Source organism: Phycodurus eques, chromosome 10 (genome assembly GCF_024500275.1).
Source record: "Phycodurus eques isolate BA_2022a chromosome 10, UOR_Pequ_1.1, whole genome shotgun sequence".
NCBI lineage: Eukaryota > Metazoa > Chordata > Actinopteri > Syngnathiformes > Syngnathidae > Phycodurus > Phycodurus eques.
Genome location: NC_084534.1, coordinates 16,716,549 through 16,730,511, shown reverse-complemented (window position 1 = coordinate 16,730,511; position 13,963 = coordinate 16,716,549). Strand labels below are relative to the sequence as shown.

The following is a 13,963-nucleotide window of genomic DNA, read 5'->3' as shown; positions in this document are numbered from 1 at the left end:
GGTAGAATGTGATTCTACTGCAGAATGTCTCATAATCCCATGTAATGAGTCTCCCAGCAAAAGATTTAAGAACTTGTGTGTTCTCAGGGAAGTGAAGGTGCACGAGGCGAACCAGGGCGAAGTGTGAGTGTTCTGAAAAGTAATGAGTAGAATAATTAATAGTCTCATAGATCCTTGAATTTACTGTGTGTTAAAATCCTCCAGGTTCCTGGTCCCATTGGAAAGAAAGGGGAACAGGTAAGTGATATCATCTCATACAATCATCAATTTTACCTTGAAACCCTGAGAACTCTACTTTGGTCGTCTTCCCCAGGGAGAGCCGGGGCTGCCTGGTTTTGAGGGGACCAAAGGAACAAAGGGAGACCCAGGACAGAGAGGGGAGAAAGTCAGTAACCATGCAGTGCTAATGCCTGGAGTTAAGAGAATAAGCACTCAGAACCAGGAAGTATCCCAATGACACGTCCTTTGTTCTAACCTTGAAAGGGATCTCCGGGGTCAGGCTTGGGCACAAGTGGAGCTAAAGGAGAGCGAGGAGAGGCAGTGAGTGAAAGACAGCCGTCATCATAACATCACTCTGGAGATTTCTGTTTTATCTACTCGCTCTTCTGCCTTCATCACGATTACACAGCCTGTGAAATATTCCTGAATATATCTTCTATTATTCATTCCGTGTTCCCTTGTGCCATATTTCAGTCGTGCCCCAAACCACCAATGCATAAAACATGTGCTCTCTTTGTCCTCAGGGAACTCCAGGTATCAGCGGCAGGCCGGGTGCCAAGGTGAAGAGCCTATTGTGCTTCATTTGGCTTTTCTGCTTTATTTGTAATTATCTCCTTGCCAAATTGATCTTGAAACTGCCCCTTAGGGAAACCCGGGTGAACCGGGAGAGAGTGGAGAGGACGGGCGGCCGGGAATCCCAGGGAAACTTGGTCTTCCTGGGAAACAGGTGACTTTTTATCAGGCCCGCCGCGCATCGACCGATGCGGCCGAACCCAACTGACTAGTTCCTCTGCTTGTCGCCGCCATGGTTTTGCACACAAAACATCCCGACAGCTCGTGTCCTGTATTAAAATGAAAGGTTTTGCGCTTTTTTTTTTTGTGGAAGAGGCAAACAAACATTACTGAGGTATATTGTATAAATCGATCACTCCGATAATTTGGGGAAAGCCAGCAACTGCATAAAAGCCATATTTTGTTTTATTTAACTTTCCCAGAGTTGGTAGCCTGAGTGCAAAACTAAAAAAATCACCGTCCATACGGGGGAATACTGAACGGTACTATTTATTTTCCCCTTTGAGTATTCTGCATTGGTACAGCTTGGCGGCGGCCGGCTGGTTCTCGCTTGGTATGTGGAAACGTATTTTTTGTTGTAAAAGATCAACAACATACAACATCAAATTTTTGAGTGCCCGTTACATCTGTGATGATGCATTGCCATTCAGCTCCAATTCAAATTGTCAAATTCCAGTAAAACTATTGGCTGATGATTGGCAACTCATGAAAACCAGTTGCACAACCCTGCACAATGCGCGACTGTTCAGTAGCATTCGGTTGTGCTCATCTGTGAACATGCGGCGGGCTTTACAGAAGTGATGTGGTTTTCACATTGTAAGATCATATAGACTGAAAGTGTCCCATCAGATTACTCAAAACGCAGCACTTGCTGCTGTCAGAACCTCGGTTGCATATTTGCATTATATCTGTGGTTTGCAAAGGTATGTTGTGATGTATTCACTAGCGTGACAGTCTTCTTCGTGCCAGCACGGCATCAGCATCTCTAAGCAGCCACAGACAATTTCTAAGGGAATTGCAATGTAAATGTAAATTAGATTTGGGAAAAGAGTCATCTGCCTCGACAAATAAATAATTTCTAAGCAAATACTGTCTAATGTGAGAAGCTGAGAATGCTCTTATAGGTCATAAATTATCTCCTATTTATATGTGAGAGAAACAAGCCATTGTGCGTATGTGCTTCTTGCAGTCACTTGAGTGTTTTTTAGTTTTATCCATGTTAAAAAGTAAAGTATTATTCATGCTTGTTTTACAGGGAGAACGAGGGGAGAAGGGGGATGAAGGCACCCCTGTAAGTTTGAGCTCTGATTCTCTTGATATCTCTTACGATTGCTTTTCTCATGGTCTGTTCGAATGTAAAGAAGTTAAACTCTAATCATGGTGATAAACTAGTAGAAGTTATCGCCACAGTCTCCATGTGACTTTTGTATCTATTCTATCTGCGTTGGCATTTCTAGCTAATAGCTAGCTAGATAGCTAATACCGGTATAAGCTATCTAGCTATTAGCTTATGTATCACACACGTAATAGAGCACGGCATCGATTGCAATGACACAGCATTTGACTCAAATTGGAGACAATAATGACCTCCATTCTCATAATCTTCAGCACGCTGAAGTGTCTCAATGTTGTTTGTTACCGTATCTTCCCTCAGGGGGAATCAGGACTTCCGGGGAAGCCCGGAGAACGAGGAGTGAGGGTATGAAGTTTCTTTGACTCATACAGTTATGAATTTAGGCTTTAAATATATTGAATTTCACATTGTTGCATGGCTATATTTTCTTTTGTATGGTTTCGCCCTAAGGGACTCACTGGACAGTCAGGGCGGTCTGGAGAAAAGGGAGACGTCGGAGAGCCAGGGGAGCCAGGGCGAAATGTGAGGTCCACATTTTTGCATCTTCACGCAGACAGCTTTTAAATAAGTTGGCATGCCTTTCCACAGGGGCAAGGTCAGCTGCTTAGCATCTTGATTGGTCTGTATTTGTTTACAGGGCAGCCCTGGACTCACAGGGCCCAGAGGAGAGAAGGGACTACAGGTTTGTCCTCATCGAGTTTCATGTCATTTACATACACTGACACATGTAGTTGCATACAGACAGACAAATTTCATTGTCTTCTTTAAGGGAATTCAAGGACCTACAGGGCCACCAGGGAAACTGGTATGTCACATTCCATACCTCTGTGTTTTCATCAATACAAACTAACATTTGTTTTACAAAATTGATTGCAATTGCATATTTTAATGATTTCTTTCGGATGTCCCCAACAAATTGGTTCTTAAACTGCTTGTAAAGATCTCTGTATGTTCCTCCACAGGCTGACATTCAGGGCCAGTTGAAAGGCGAGAGAGGGGAGAAGGTGTGTAAAAAGATGTGATGTCTGCTGTGCTTTCAGTGACATTGCATATTTAAACACTTATTTTAATCATTTGAAAAAAGAGAGAGAAAGGGAGAAAAAAATATATCACCATGTTGTCACTATTAAAGATTTCATTCAAATAGAAATAGAACTTGTAACAGGAATAAAGAGGCCAAGGGTTCCAGCAGGGCAGAGTCGCCATGGTAACACCGCAAAGACTTATGTGCGATTTAGGAGTTTTGTTTTGTTTTGTTCTGGAAGGTCATGAACTCAGTCAAATTAAGGTTATCAGGAATCTCAATTTGACCCTGACATGATTCAAACGGGGTGCGTGTCAGATGTTCTGCCTTTTCATCTCAGACCTGATCTTTCTGTGGCATTGAAAAGTGCTCCCCATGCATGTGTGGGTTTTCTCTGGGTTTCCTGGCTCCCCCCTACAGTTAGGTTAATTGTAGACTCTAAACTGGCTTTTGATGTGAGTGGATGTGAATCGTTGTTTGTCTTTATATGGTCTCTGATTGACTGCCGATCAGTCCAGGGCGTACCCCGCCTCTCGCCCACATCCAGCTGGCTCCATCTCATTCTGAACAGGATTAGTGGTTGAAAATGGATTAATGAATGGATAATTTAAATGTGTTGCCTTCTGATCTGGAGTCAGACCATTGCCCCACAGGGTCTTCTCTCTGAGGAAAATACAGCCAAGTTGACAGTTGCCATCCTTAACTTTAAATTGGACAGCTTGTCATGCTTGAGGACCACTTTGAAGCATTCAGAATATGTGGCAATGTGGATAAAACTGGCAACATAATTTTCAACGTGACCCAAGAAATCCTTCACCTGCTGACAGCTGCTTTTGCAGATGTGATATGTAGAGAAAAACATCAAGGAATTCTCTCTGAAGAGTCTGACCAATGTCACACGCTTTCATCGGGAATGCTTTTGAAGCAGCCATCATCACCTTGTCATGTGAAAAGGACAAATTGACCGCATACAATTCTTTGCTGTGTGGCCCAACTAAGTGTTGATGCTACTGGTGTGTTTGTCAGGGCAACACAGGAAATCCAGGCGCGAACGGCAGCAACGGTCAGAAAGGTGAAGCCGGAAATCCTGGAGCTGTAGGCCCAAGAGTGAGTCTGCCTCCTACTTGCAGTTTATAAACGCTTCCATGAGCTCCTGATCGCGTCTGTGTATGCATCAGTATGCACAGTGAACTTTTTTCCTGTTGATTTGTTATGCATGACTGATAAACCTGTATGACTTCTTGTTCCCTCGCTGCTCTCTGCGAAGGGTCCTGAGGGACAACGTGGGCATGCAGGCTCCAGAGTGAGTTTGCTTTCTGTCACTGCAACTCTACTTATAAATTTGTCTGTACAAAAATATAGTCCTTGTTGTGCTTACTTATATTTATCCTCTTTTTCAGGGTGACAGTGGAGAAAGAGGAACGCCTGGAGAGAAGGTTTGAAATGCGACGATCTAACTGAGCCCAACTCTACTTCTTATAACCTTAATTTTGTTAACATAGACACTATCCATACACAGATTGGGATACACCGATGTACTATGTATGCATGTACTATGCATTAATGCATCCCCCTACCACCGCCCGGCTTTTAAAAAAAGAAACAAAAAAGGTTAGCACATTTGCCTCACAGTTCTGAGGTTGGGGGTTAGAATCCAGGCGCTGGCATTTCTGTGTGGAGTTTGCATATTCTCCCTTTGCGTGGGTTTCTCCAGGTACTCTGGTTTCCTCCCACATTCCAAAAATTTGCTTCTCATCTTCAGTGAAAACTGTAAATTGTCCAAAGGTGTGAAAGTATAAGTTTGAATTGTTGGTGTCCTTGGATGGTGACCAATTTCTGTGTGATAGTCAGGTGCTATAGTTTGAACACAGATTTTGGAAAATACATCAAATATCTGTTTCTAGTAGTCATTGTTGGAGATACCATGATCAGAACATGTCCTATTGTGATGGGCACGTAACGAGACCTCAGACAACCAGGATCTGCGGCGGGAAAGAGTTTGGACACTTTATCTCTTGAGTAGTGCAGACGATTGGGAACTTCAAATTGAATTCAGCCATGGTATATACACAAACTGTTCCAAACTACGTTGCCACATATCTTTAGAAAGCCTTTAAATCCTTTTGTCATTTTAGTTTTATCCCATGATATTTGCTTCAAGTCTCCTCTCATATTGTAAATCACGTTTTTTCTCTACCTACATATCAGACGCAATTTAAGGTAATGTGAGCTGGGTAAATCGTGGTTATTGTCGTGTTTCAAATAAGATAAACACTTCAAAGAGAATATTGAACCATTTCTATGCCAGTATTGAAATGTATTCTCAAACCCACAGTTCGAAAAAAAAGGGGTTATTTGCGCCTGAGAAATACTTGCTATACTGATTTAAATCAAAATGTCTCCTAAACTTCAAGCATAATCCTAAATGAGGTTTAACGTGTTTGTGAACTGTATACTACAGTTGTATGCTAGAGATTATGTGAGTGTTGGCAGTGGGTTAGATTATGGTTCCATATACAGTAAACCCAGTGTGGTCCCTGCTTATTCTCATATGTATGTGTAAAACTAATTAATTCACTTTTCCATGTTAGCAGCTGAATAAGGAAGGGAAAAATATGGGGATCATCAGATACACACAAAGAACCCTAGAAAAGTGTAATTTTCACTGTATTAATGGGACCTGCGACCTCCCAAAACAATCTGTAAAATTGACCATTTCCCCAAATCTTGTCTTGTTTTTGTCCAAATTTACCATCTTGTATTCCTAGCTATATGAACATATTGCATTCGATTTTGAATGGAAATTAGGACTAATCTGCGTCTGTGCGGCCAGTTGGGAAAAGTAGGCTCTTAGATAGTCTGATAGGTGTCTGGCATTAAAATAGTTTTGGTGTTAATACTGTTGAGTTGGAAATGTACAAAAGCAATACATCCGCATATTGTGTCATCTTATGAGCTTTGCCACTATTGGGATATATCAATACCCTCTTCTGCTCTAAGGGCTATAGAAAAGGGTTCGACCGCCAGATCGAAATGGTGAACCAAAGGCACATTTTTCAAAAACAGAAAACAGGTACTGCCATTCAAGACAATCAAATGCTTTTTCGGCATCTATGGAGATAACCACTTCTGTAACCTCCTCAAATGCAGAGTGCGAAGTGTACCAAATATTGAATAATCTATGCATATTATAAAATGACTACCTGGAATGAAGCCTGTTTTTTCCGGATTGATGACTGTTGAAACTACACTGTCCATAAAGGAGGCTAATATTTCTGTGAGAATTTTATAGTGACAGTTTAAAAAGCTTATTGGACAGGATGAGCTGCATAATAAAGGGTCTTTGTCTTTTCTGACCAGTACTGAAATTATGGCCTGAGTTTGTGGTAGTTGCTGTTTAAAAAAATATATATATAATAATCATGTTACAACTGGTTGATGCTAGCTTATCAGCAGATTTCGTGTATGTCTCAATTGAAAACCCATCCGGCCCACTGGCCTTGCCGCTCTGCATTGATTTGATTGCCCACATTACTTATGTTTGCTGTTATCTCTCTATCTATCTGTAAACTGTCGTCTGGGGGTGATTGTTGGAATCGCCAGCCTGTCCAAGAATGTAATAATATTCGACAGGTTATCTGGTGGCTCAGACCTGTAGAGAGTCTATATTTGGCTCTAATTTTAACTTCTCTATATAATCAGGGAGAAAGGGGAGCCTCCGGGTTGGATGGTCGTCCTGGTCTGGATGGTAAACCAGGTGTTGCCGGTCCACCTGGTCAGAGGGTACTGGAGCTCCAAACCCAACAAACATGCTGTATGTTGAAGATTATCCAAGGTAGAACATGTCCACCGCTAATACTTTTTGTGTGCTTCTTTCTATCTTAAATTTTCAGGGTGATCCTGGGAAATCAGGCGACCCTGGAAGAGATGTGAGTTTATCATTATTACAGCATATTATATTGTGTACATGAATAGCAGAAATTTTCAGAAACACTTTTAGGTACATCTTGTTCTTATCGCTGTTTAGATTCATTGCGTTAAGTCAAGGGCTTGCACTACTAATGTGCATCCTACAGAGAGAACTGTGGAAATATAAGCACCTGTTCACTTGAAGTATTCTGCTGACAAGGGGGGAAATGATCTCCCGATCAGTTTTCTTTGATGGGATACTGTCACATTAAAAGGGCCATTTTCATAATTACTCTTATAGTTGTGAGAGATTAAGTTCTTTCTACGCTATTGCATCTATCTACGAATAGATGCATGCATCTATTCTACGAATAGATGCATGCAATAGCTGTAGCACAATGTTCCTGTTTCTTCTTCTGTGTACGCTGTCCCATTTAAATTCTTGCAAATTTAGATCATTAGCTTGACATCTGAAAATACTATAATTCAATCTTTCCTGCTATTTGCTGTAAAAACACCAGCCAAAGATAGACCCGCACAGTCTGATTGGATCCAATACAAGAGCTGTACTGTATTATTTAATTCTGATTGTACTGTGCAACCAAGTTTTGTAATTTGTATTAATATCTCTCCTTTTAACTGAAAGTGTATTAGATTGATGTAATGAGCCTAAAATACTGAAACTGCCCCCAGGGTTTGGCAGGACTTCGAGGTGAACAGGGTCTCCGAGGGACTGGAGGCGCTCCAGGTACTCCAGGGACACCCGTGAGTACACATCCACACTTAGAGGCAATATAGGCGCACGTATATGCTATACATTTGTTTACTAGTGAATACATGTGGTTTGTTTCAGGGCAAAGCAGGAGAAGACGGCAAACCTGGGCTTCCTGGCAAAATGGTAATACTGTAAATAGGATTGCACCTTGCAAATGAGTCTGTGGTGTAGATTATGTTCAATATCAAAAGTCAGAAAACAGTATCGGATAAGTACAAATGTGCTTATCGTCTTTAGCATTGTTGAGTTGGTAATAGCATTGATGTGCACTTTCCTGAGAAGCATGTGTGCTGCTGGTCAGAAGCAGTGCAGACTTTTATTTCAGGCTTGACTGCATAATGGCTGCCCTGAATGAGTCTGTAAAGTGGCGCCACTAAATTATCTGAGTGCTCCTACTGCAAAACTGGCCATCATTCACTTCCCCCCTGTGCAGTTGATAATTCAGTTTGTTTTGATTACACAGGGTGAGGATGGTTTGCCAGGAGAGGATGGGCGAAAGGTTTGTGTTCTATTCTATGATCATTTCACACAGACTGGCGTTTCTTTTATTGTTGTTGATTTTTTTCACATGAACAATAATATTGTAAAAATAGTGGGTGAGGAATGCCCAGTCTAAGTGGACAAACTTTGTGAAAACCACAGTTATAAAATATTCAAACCAAAACGTGCACACCCTTTCGTAAGATTCCAAACATTTACTGAAGGTGCGAATATTATGAATGATGATATGTGCGTGAGTGTGTGTTTCTTTTGGATGCTGACACTTCTTTATTTAATCCACAGGGTGATAGAGGAGGCGTCGGAGCTACTGGACGAGATGTCAGTTTTGCCAGATCTCAGTTACATCATCATTCTTCTCAAGTGTCTGTGATGTCACTTTGGTTTTACATTGTGTCCCTCTCTGTCTCCACCTGCCTCCAACCAAACTTCCTTTATTGATTACGGCTTACTTTACTTTACTGTGTGACATAAACCCCCTCAACCTCAGTTTTCCTTTCTCGTCATCACCTCCTGCCTCAGTTATGGTTTGTTCTTACATTGAGATTACCTTCATACTTTGGCTCAGTGCTGCATCAGTTGGTGTCACAGCATCGGCTACGATATGTCTCATTCTATCTTCTCATGATCAAACTTACCCTGTAGGAGGGAGTCACTTCTGAGAGGAATCTAGAGCAGTGCCAAATGTCAGACCTCTTTTTTTCATGTGCAAATTCCTATTAATGATCTGCAGAACATGAGTGGAGGGGTGGCACTGGCCACCTGCTTTGATGTTATAGTTTAGTTTCCACTACAGGCTGTAAGGAAGTAAGCCTGTGGGAGAGGCTTAGTTGGGTAATAATTTCTTTTTCAGGGCCGTGACGGGCAAAAAGGAGAGCGGGGTCTCACTGGGCCTACAGGCCCTGCTGGCCCCTCGGGATCTACTGGACTGCCTGGCAGTATAGGTCCTCCTGGACAGGTGGGACTGACAGAAACATTTTTACTATATACTACTTAGGATGAGGATAATATCCTTCGTGGTTGGCATCATCGTGTTAATGATGAGAGTCAAACAATCTAACTAATGTTATTCTGCAATAAACAATGTCAAAGGCTAAGCATTATTCTGGGCTGTAATAGTATCACCATTTCTTGATGGATTCAAAGTTTGTCAAAGGACAAAATGTGTGTCTTGTTTGGGACAGGTGAGCTATTATATCGCTCAGGTTAAACGATAATTGGTTCCAAAATATTTGCCTTTTTCTGATAGAAGATTAGAGGCAAGATAATGGCCAACTAAGAAATGTCACGGTATTGATGGAAGATCATAGCACTTTGTATGGATTAGTGTGATATCAACAGGGTTATCTGGGGTTATATCACACTAATCCATACAAAGTGCTATGATCTTCCATCAATACCGTGGCATTTCTTAGTATATATATATACATATTTATATATCATATGCAATTATATGCTGTGAGTACAGTTTCTCAGTATTTGCACACAATATCGAAGTAAATGTCAAGTTCCCAATGTCATTACTAATCTATGCACTGCACATCGATCAGGTTGTGTACGTCAAAGGATTTGAAGCAGCACCGATCCCAGGCCCCCAAGGCCCCCCAGGAACACCTGTGAGTTGGCACGAAATTGCATTTCAACATTGGTAATAACACTCTTAAAATGCTCATTGCAAATTAACAAACACACCTCACTGCTTTTACTGCAATGTGGTGTGTGAGGAACAATGTGGACCCCTTAGGGCTACAGCGAAGACAGTCATTATGTGGTAAACAATTGTTCACTGTAGCCTTAATCTTTTATTGTCGATAGACATGCAGGGTGTGGTTTTGTGTGAGCGTTTCTCTCTATAGTCATCTCTTGTGTGGTCGTGTTATCCCCAGCCGCATCGCCCTCCCACATGTAGCTGCAGTGATGTGTATTTTATCTAATCGGTCTCTGTATGCGCTTGCTTCCTTCCCACAGTCTTATCTGCTCATGTTCGTTTCCCTCCACACTGGAGACAGCCAAGGCTGGGGGAGTTATATTATGCTGTCCTATTCTCACGGAACACCTCAAGGGAATCTTGTAAAAAATGCATAGGTGTTCACTTGGTGTTCACTTTTTCAAGGGCAAACCGTTTAGATTTGGTGATCAAAAGTCGCTCTGACCTCACATCCCATCTTTTTCTTTTTTTTTTTCCTGAACACAAAACCTCAGGAAAGCCTAGAGCGAATTTTATGAAATCTGGTACAAATATCCACTTAAGCTAATTAGAATTTGGTGGTCAAAGATCACTTTGACCTCACAAAGCTTCTTTTGGATGTATTTCAAGAATTCACCCACTGGTTAGGAGATAATTTAACAGAAACATTATAGTGTAACACTTTGAAATGATGAAGCAATATCATTTTATATCTAGTCTATAAGTGACATCATGATTTTTTTTTTCATAACGTGCACAAGGTACACAATTATTTGACTTTTTTTCTAATATGCTCAAAGGTACCACATACATTACGGTGCCTCCCTTGATAAGGACCTAAAGTGCATTAGGCTAATCATAACCTCATAATTCTCATTCTCCTCTTGTCCTTCAGGGTGTACCGGGGATTCCTGGAGCTGTGGGTGCTCGGGTAAGTTGTCCTTATTTGCCCTCAATCCGTGGTCACTTTAGTTTAGCTTTGACGTAATTTTTTTTGTTCCAGGGTGAGCGAGGTCCTCCTGGTCTAAAAGGTGAAACTGTAAGTTCAGCTTCTTCGTCTGTAACACTAAACGTGTGATTTTAGTGAGTTTGTTTCTTGTGTTGATCCTGTGGTGCTTCTCTTTCTAGGGGGACCCAGGAGAGGACGGAGCACCTGGCAAACCTGGAACTGCACTGGTAACACATCCACATTTGTATTTAAATTAGTCTGCGGTGTGTCTGCAATATTCTGGTAAATTTTCCTTTGTTTCAATTAACAGGATGTACAGAGGGCACTTGCCAATCTCGGAATTCAGGTATGTGAACTAATTGTTACGGAGAGCTAATTTGCCTGTATCCAGTTTTCTTCCCCAATCCAAAATCAGGCATGGTTGCTTAGTTCAAATGAGACAGAAGTTAATATTGTTCAGGGTGTACCCCCCCACCGCCCAAGTCAGCAAGGTTAGCGCTATTAATTACACCATTTTCACCTCTCCAGGTGACCAGAACAAACATGTAAAGGACATAACATAAACATGTAAGTAAGCCAGACAATAAAATTCAGTAGAATAATTCCATTTCCATCCAGCCATTTTATAATCCTGTTCAGTGTTGCGAGTGGGCTGGGGCCCATCCAATACAAACAGCCAGTCACACTCATATTCACACCTATGGACAAAATATCTTAATTAACCTAACATGCATGTTTTGGGAACAGGGAGTTGAAACCAGAGATCCTGGAGAAAACCCATGGAAGCACAGGGAGACCTTGCAAATTCTTCATGAAGACTGAAATGGGATTCAAACCCAGAACCTTTGACTGAGACAGACATTCTAACCACATGTACCACTACACTGCCCATTAAAAAAAACAATTACGGTGGCTCACTTGCAGCAACTATGAAATATTATACTTTTATTTATGTGTGAAAATAAATTAGAGTCTTAATATAACATCTATTGAGCAGTGCTTTGTCATGTCAAACAGAATATGTGTGTAATAAACCTCTTCAATCCCATTAAATTGGGTTAGCTGAGTTTTAATGGTCAATAAGAAAATGAAAAATGGGATACACAGGATGCACAGTGATTGAACTAAGCTTGTTGCCATGGACCAAAATTGGTCATTGATGAGCGTCATAACTCGCATATCTTTTTCATTTAACACAACCTGCTGTTATTCTTAACATCACACACAAAATCACTTTCTGTGAGCAAAACGGTATTATTCTGAGCTTCTTCCCCAATAGTCTGCTCAAAATGCGCTTTAAACCACTCCGCCGCCTTAAATTGTTTCTGAACTCAGCAGCAGAAAAATTGCACAAAGGAAACTGATTACAAGTCATTTTCAAGCTGCTGAAATGGAATGGAATGGACTGGTTGCAATCATTTCACAGTCCAGCACCTGTAGCAGACGCTCTCATGGCCTTTTGTGTTGTTCTGCTGTCGATACAGGTGTCTGACCTGAAGGCGGTTGTGGACGCCAAGAACACCGCCATGACTTCTCCACTAGTGAGGGCAGAGAGAGGTGAAAAAGGAGACAGAGGTGAAGCCGGTCTGAGAGGAGCATCTGGTGCAGATGTAAGTACAACTCGGATAATGATAAATTACCAAGCGAGATTCTAGCAAATGTTTATTTTTATCCATCTAACACCAGGGGTCACGTGGCTTTCCGGGGGACAGAGGGGCAAAGGGGGAACAAGGCGAGAGAGGTCTGATAGGAACACCTGGGCCTCCAGGGAGAGCCATTGGAGAGCTAGGGCCAGTGGGACCTCCAGGACCAGCGGGAGAGCCAGGAAAGCCAGGAATTCCAGGTGTGCCGGGGCGAGCTGGAGAACTCGGAGAGGCTGGTAGACCAGGGGAGAAGGTCAGGAAGAACACTGTGTATAAGGACTTTTTTATTGTACTGAAGGTGATTCTTCTAATATCCCACATTGTGCTTCAGGGTGACAGAGGAGAGAAGGGAGATAGAGGTGATACTGTGAGTGGAGTAAATTGATAGATCTGACTTCCATGCAACATCACACTCCAGGGAGTCAGAGTGACTGTTTATATGATATGATATGACATAAAAATGTATTGTATTTAAATTACAAAATTCCCCTTTAAAATCTCACCAGTAAGTTGACAATGTTTTTTCTTCATCAGGGTAAACTGGGGCTTACGGGGCTGCCTGGTCCATCGGGTCAAAAGGTGACTTATTTGTCGATCCAACACTGAAGAACAACTCGATAGCCATTTTTTCCATAACAGGGCGAATCTGCTGACTCAGTACTAATTGGTGCACCTGGCACCAGAGGCCCTCCTGGACTTGTAGGACCTAAAGGAGACTCTGGTGTTCCTGGGCCACCAGGAGCCAAAGGTGACCGGGTAAGATTTACATGCAATAGAATGAAATATCCTGTCACGCTGTGCCACATTTCATCGTGGCTTGTCTCTAATTGCTGCATCATCGGGACTCACAGGGATATGAAGGACCCCGTGGTGATAAAGGAGGCAGAGGCGAGTCTGGGGAGAAGGGACATCATGGCGCACAGGTGAGCTGCATTCCATGTTTAATTCTTATTTTGAGACATTTTTCAGTGCAACATTCAACCGCTTGTCTATTGTTTCACTGTAATCAATAAATATGATTTTTTTTTTTTAGGAGTGATCTATGTGTTTTCATTTCAGGGAACAGCAGGAGAACCTGGTAAACCTGGTCAGGATGGTAAACCGGTAAGTATTGGCGGAGATCTACCTTAATTTCTCGTGTATAATGAGAAACCCTGAAAATTGTCAAAAGTCAACAGTGTGCATTATACATAGGTATAGGAGTAAATGGAAAAAACATTCACGTTTGATAAATGTATGCCGCATCTAGTGGTTAGGAAAAAGTTGTGCACTTTCATTCCAAAATGCCACTGCCACCTAGAGGTTAGGAGAAAGGTGTACACTTTCATTGTA

General features: G+C 41.8%; 1 protein-coding gene across 5 annotated transcripts in view; it reads left to right on the top strand.

The window, feature by feature from the left end:
* The window catches only part of col7a1 (collagen, type VII, alpha 1), a 62,122-nt gene that overhangs the window by 25,438 nt on the left and 22,721 nt on the right, over positions 1-13,963 (top strand). For 4 of the 5 annotated variants that reach the window (XM_061687244.1, XM_061687241.1, XM_061687242.1 and 1 more), the window contains exons 46-78: positions 88-123; positions 205-237; positions 314-385; positions 484-540; positions 744-779; positions 866-946; positions 2,048-2,083; positions 2,447-2,491; positions 2,597-2,668; positions 2,784-2,828; positions 2,916-2,951; positions 3,109-3,150; positions 4,197-4,277; positions 4,438-4,473; positions 4,571-4,606; positions 6,873-6,953; positions 7,064-7,099; positions 7,773-7,844; positions 7,933-7,977; positions 8,318-8,353; positions 8,638-8,673; positions 9,206-9,310; positions 9,903-9,968; positions 10,935-10,970; positions 11,043-11,078; positions 11,168-11,215; positions 11,299-11,334; positions 12,473-12,598; positions 12,675-12,998; positions 13,166-13,210; positions 13,271-13,387; positions 13,483-13,554; positions 13,691-13,735. In XM_061687244.1, the coding sequence (XP_061543228.1) occupies positions 88-123; positions 205-237; positions 314-385; positions 484-540; positions 744-779; positions 866-946; positions 2,048-2,083; positions 2,447-2,491; positions 2,597-2,668; positions 2,784-2,828; positions 2,916-2,951; positions 3,109-3,150; positions 4,197-4,277; positions 4,438-4,473; positions 4,571-4,606; positions 6,873-6,953; positions 7,064-7,099; positions 7,773-7,844; positions 7,933-7,977; positions 8,318-8,353; positions 8,638-8,673; positions 9,206-9,310; positions 9,903-9,968; positions 10,935-10,970; positions 11,043-11,078; positions 11,168-11,215; positions 11,299-11,334; positions 12,473-12,598; positions 12,675-12,998; positions 13,166-13,210; positions 13,271-13,387; positions 13,483-13,554; positions 13,691-13,735 (2,106 nt within the window). The remainder of the gene's footprint in view (positions 1-87; positions 124-204; positions 238-313; positions 386-483; positions 541-743; positions 780-865; positions 947-2,047; positions 2,084-2,446; positions 2,492-2,596; positions 2,669-2,783; positions 2,829-2,915; positions 2,952-3,108; positions 3,151-4,196; positions 4,278-4,437; positions 4,474-4,570; positions 4,607-6,872; positions 6,954-7,063; positions 7,100-7,772; positions 7,845-7,932; positions 7,978-8,317; positions 8,354-8,637; positions 8,674-9,205; positions 9,311-9,902; positions 9,969-10,934; positions 10,971-11,042; positions 11,079-11,167; positions 11,216-11,298; positions 11,335-12,472; positions 12,599-12,674; positions 12,999-13,165; positions 13,211-13,270; positions 13,388-13,482; positions 13,555-13,690; positions 13,736-13,963) is intronic. The other variant, XM_061687243.1, reaches the window with a different exon arrangement.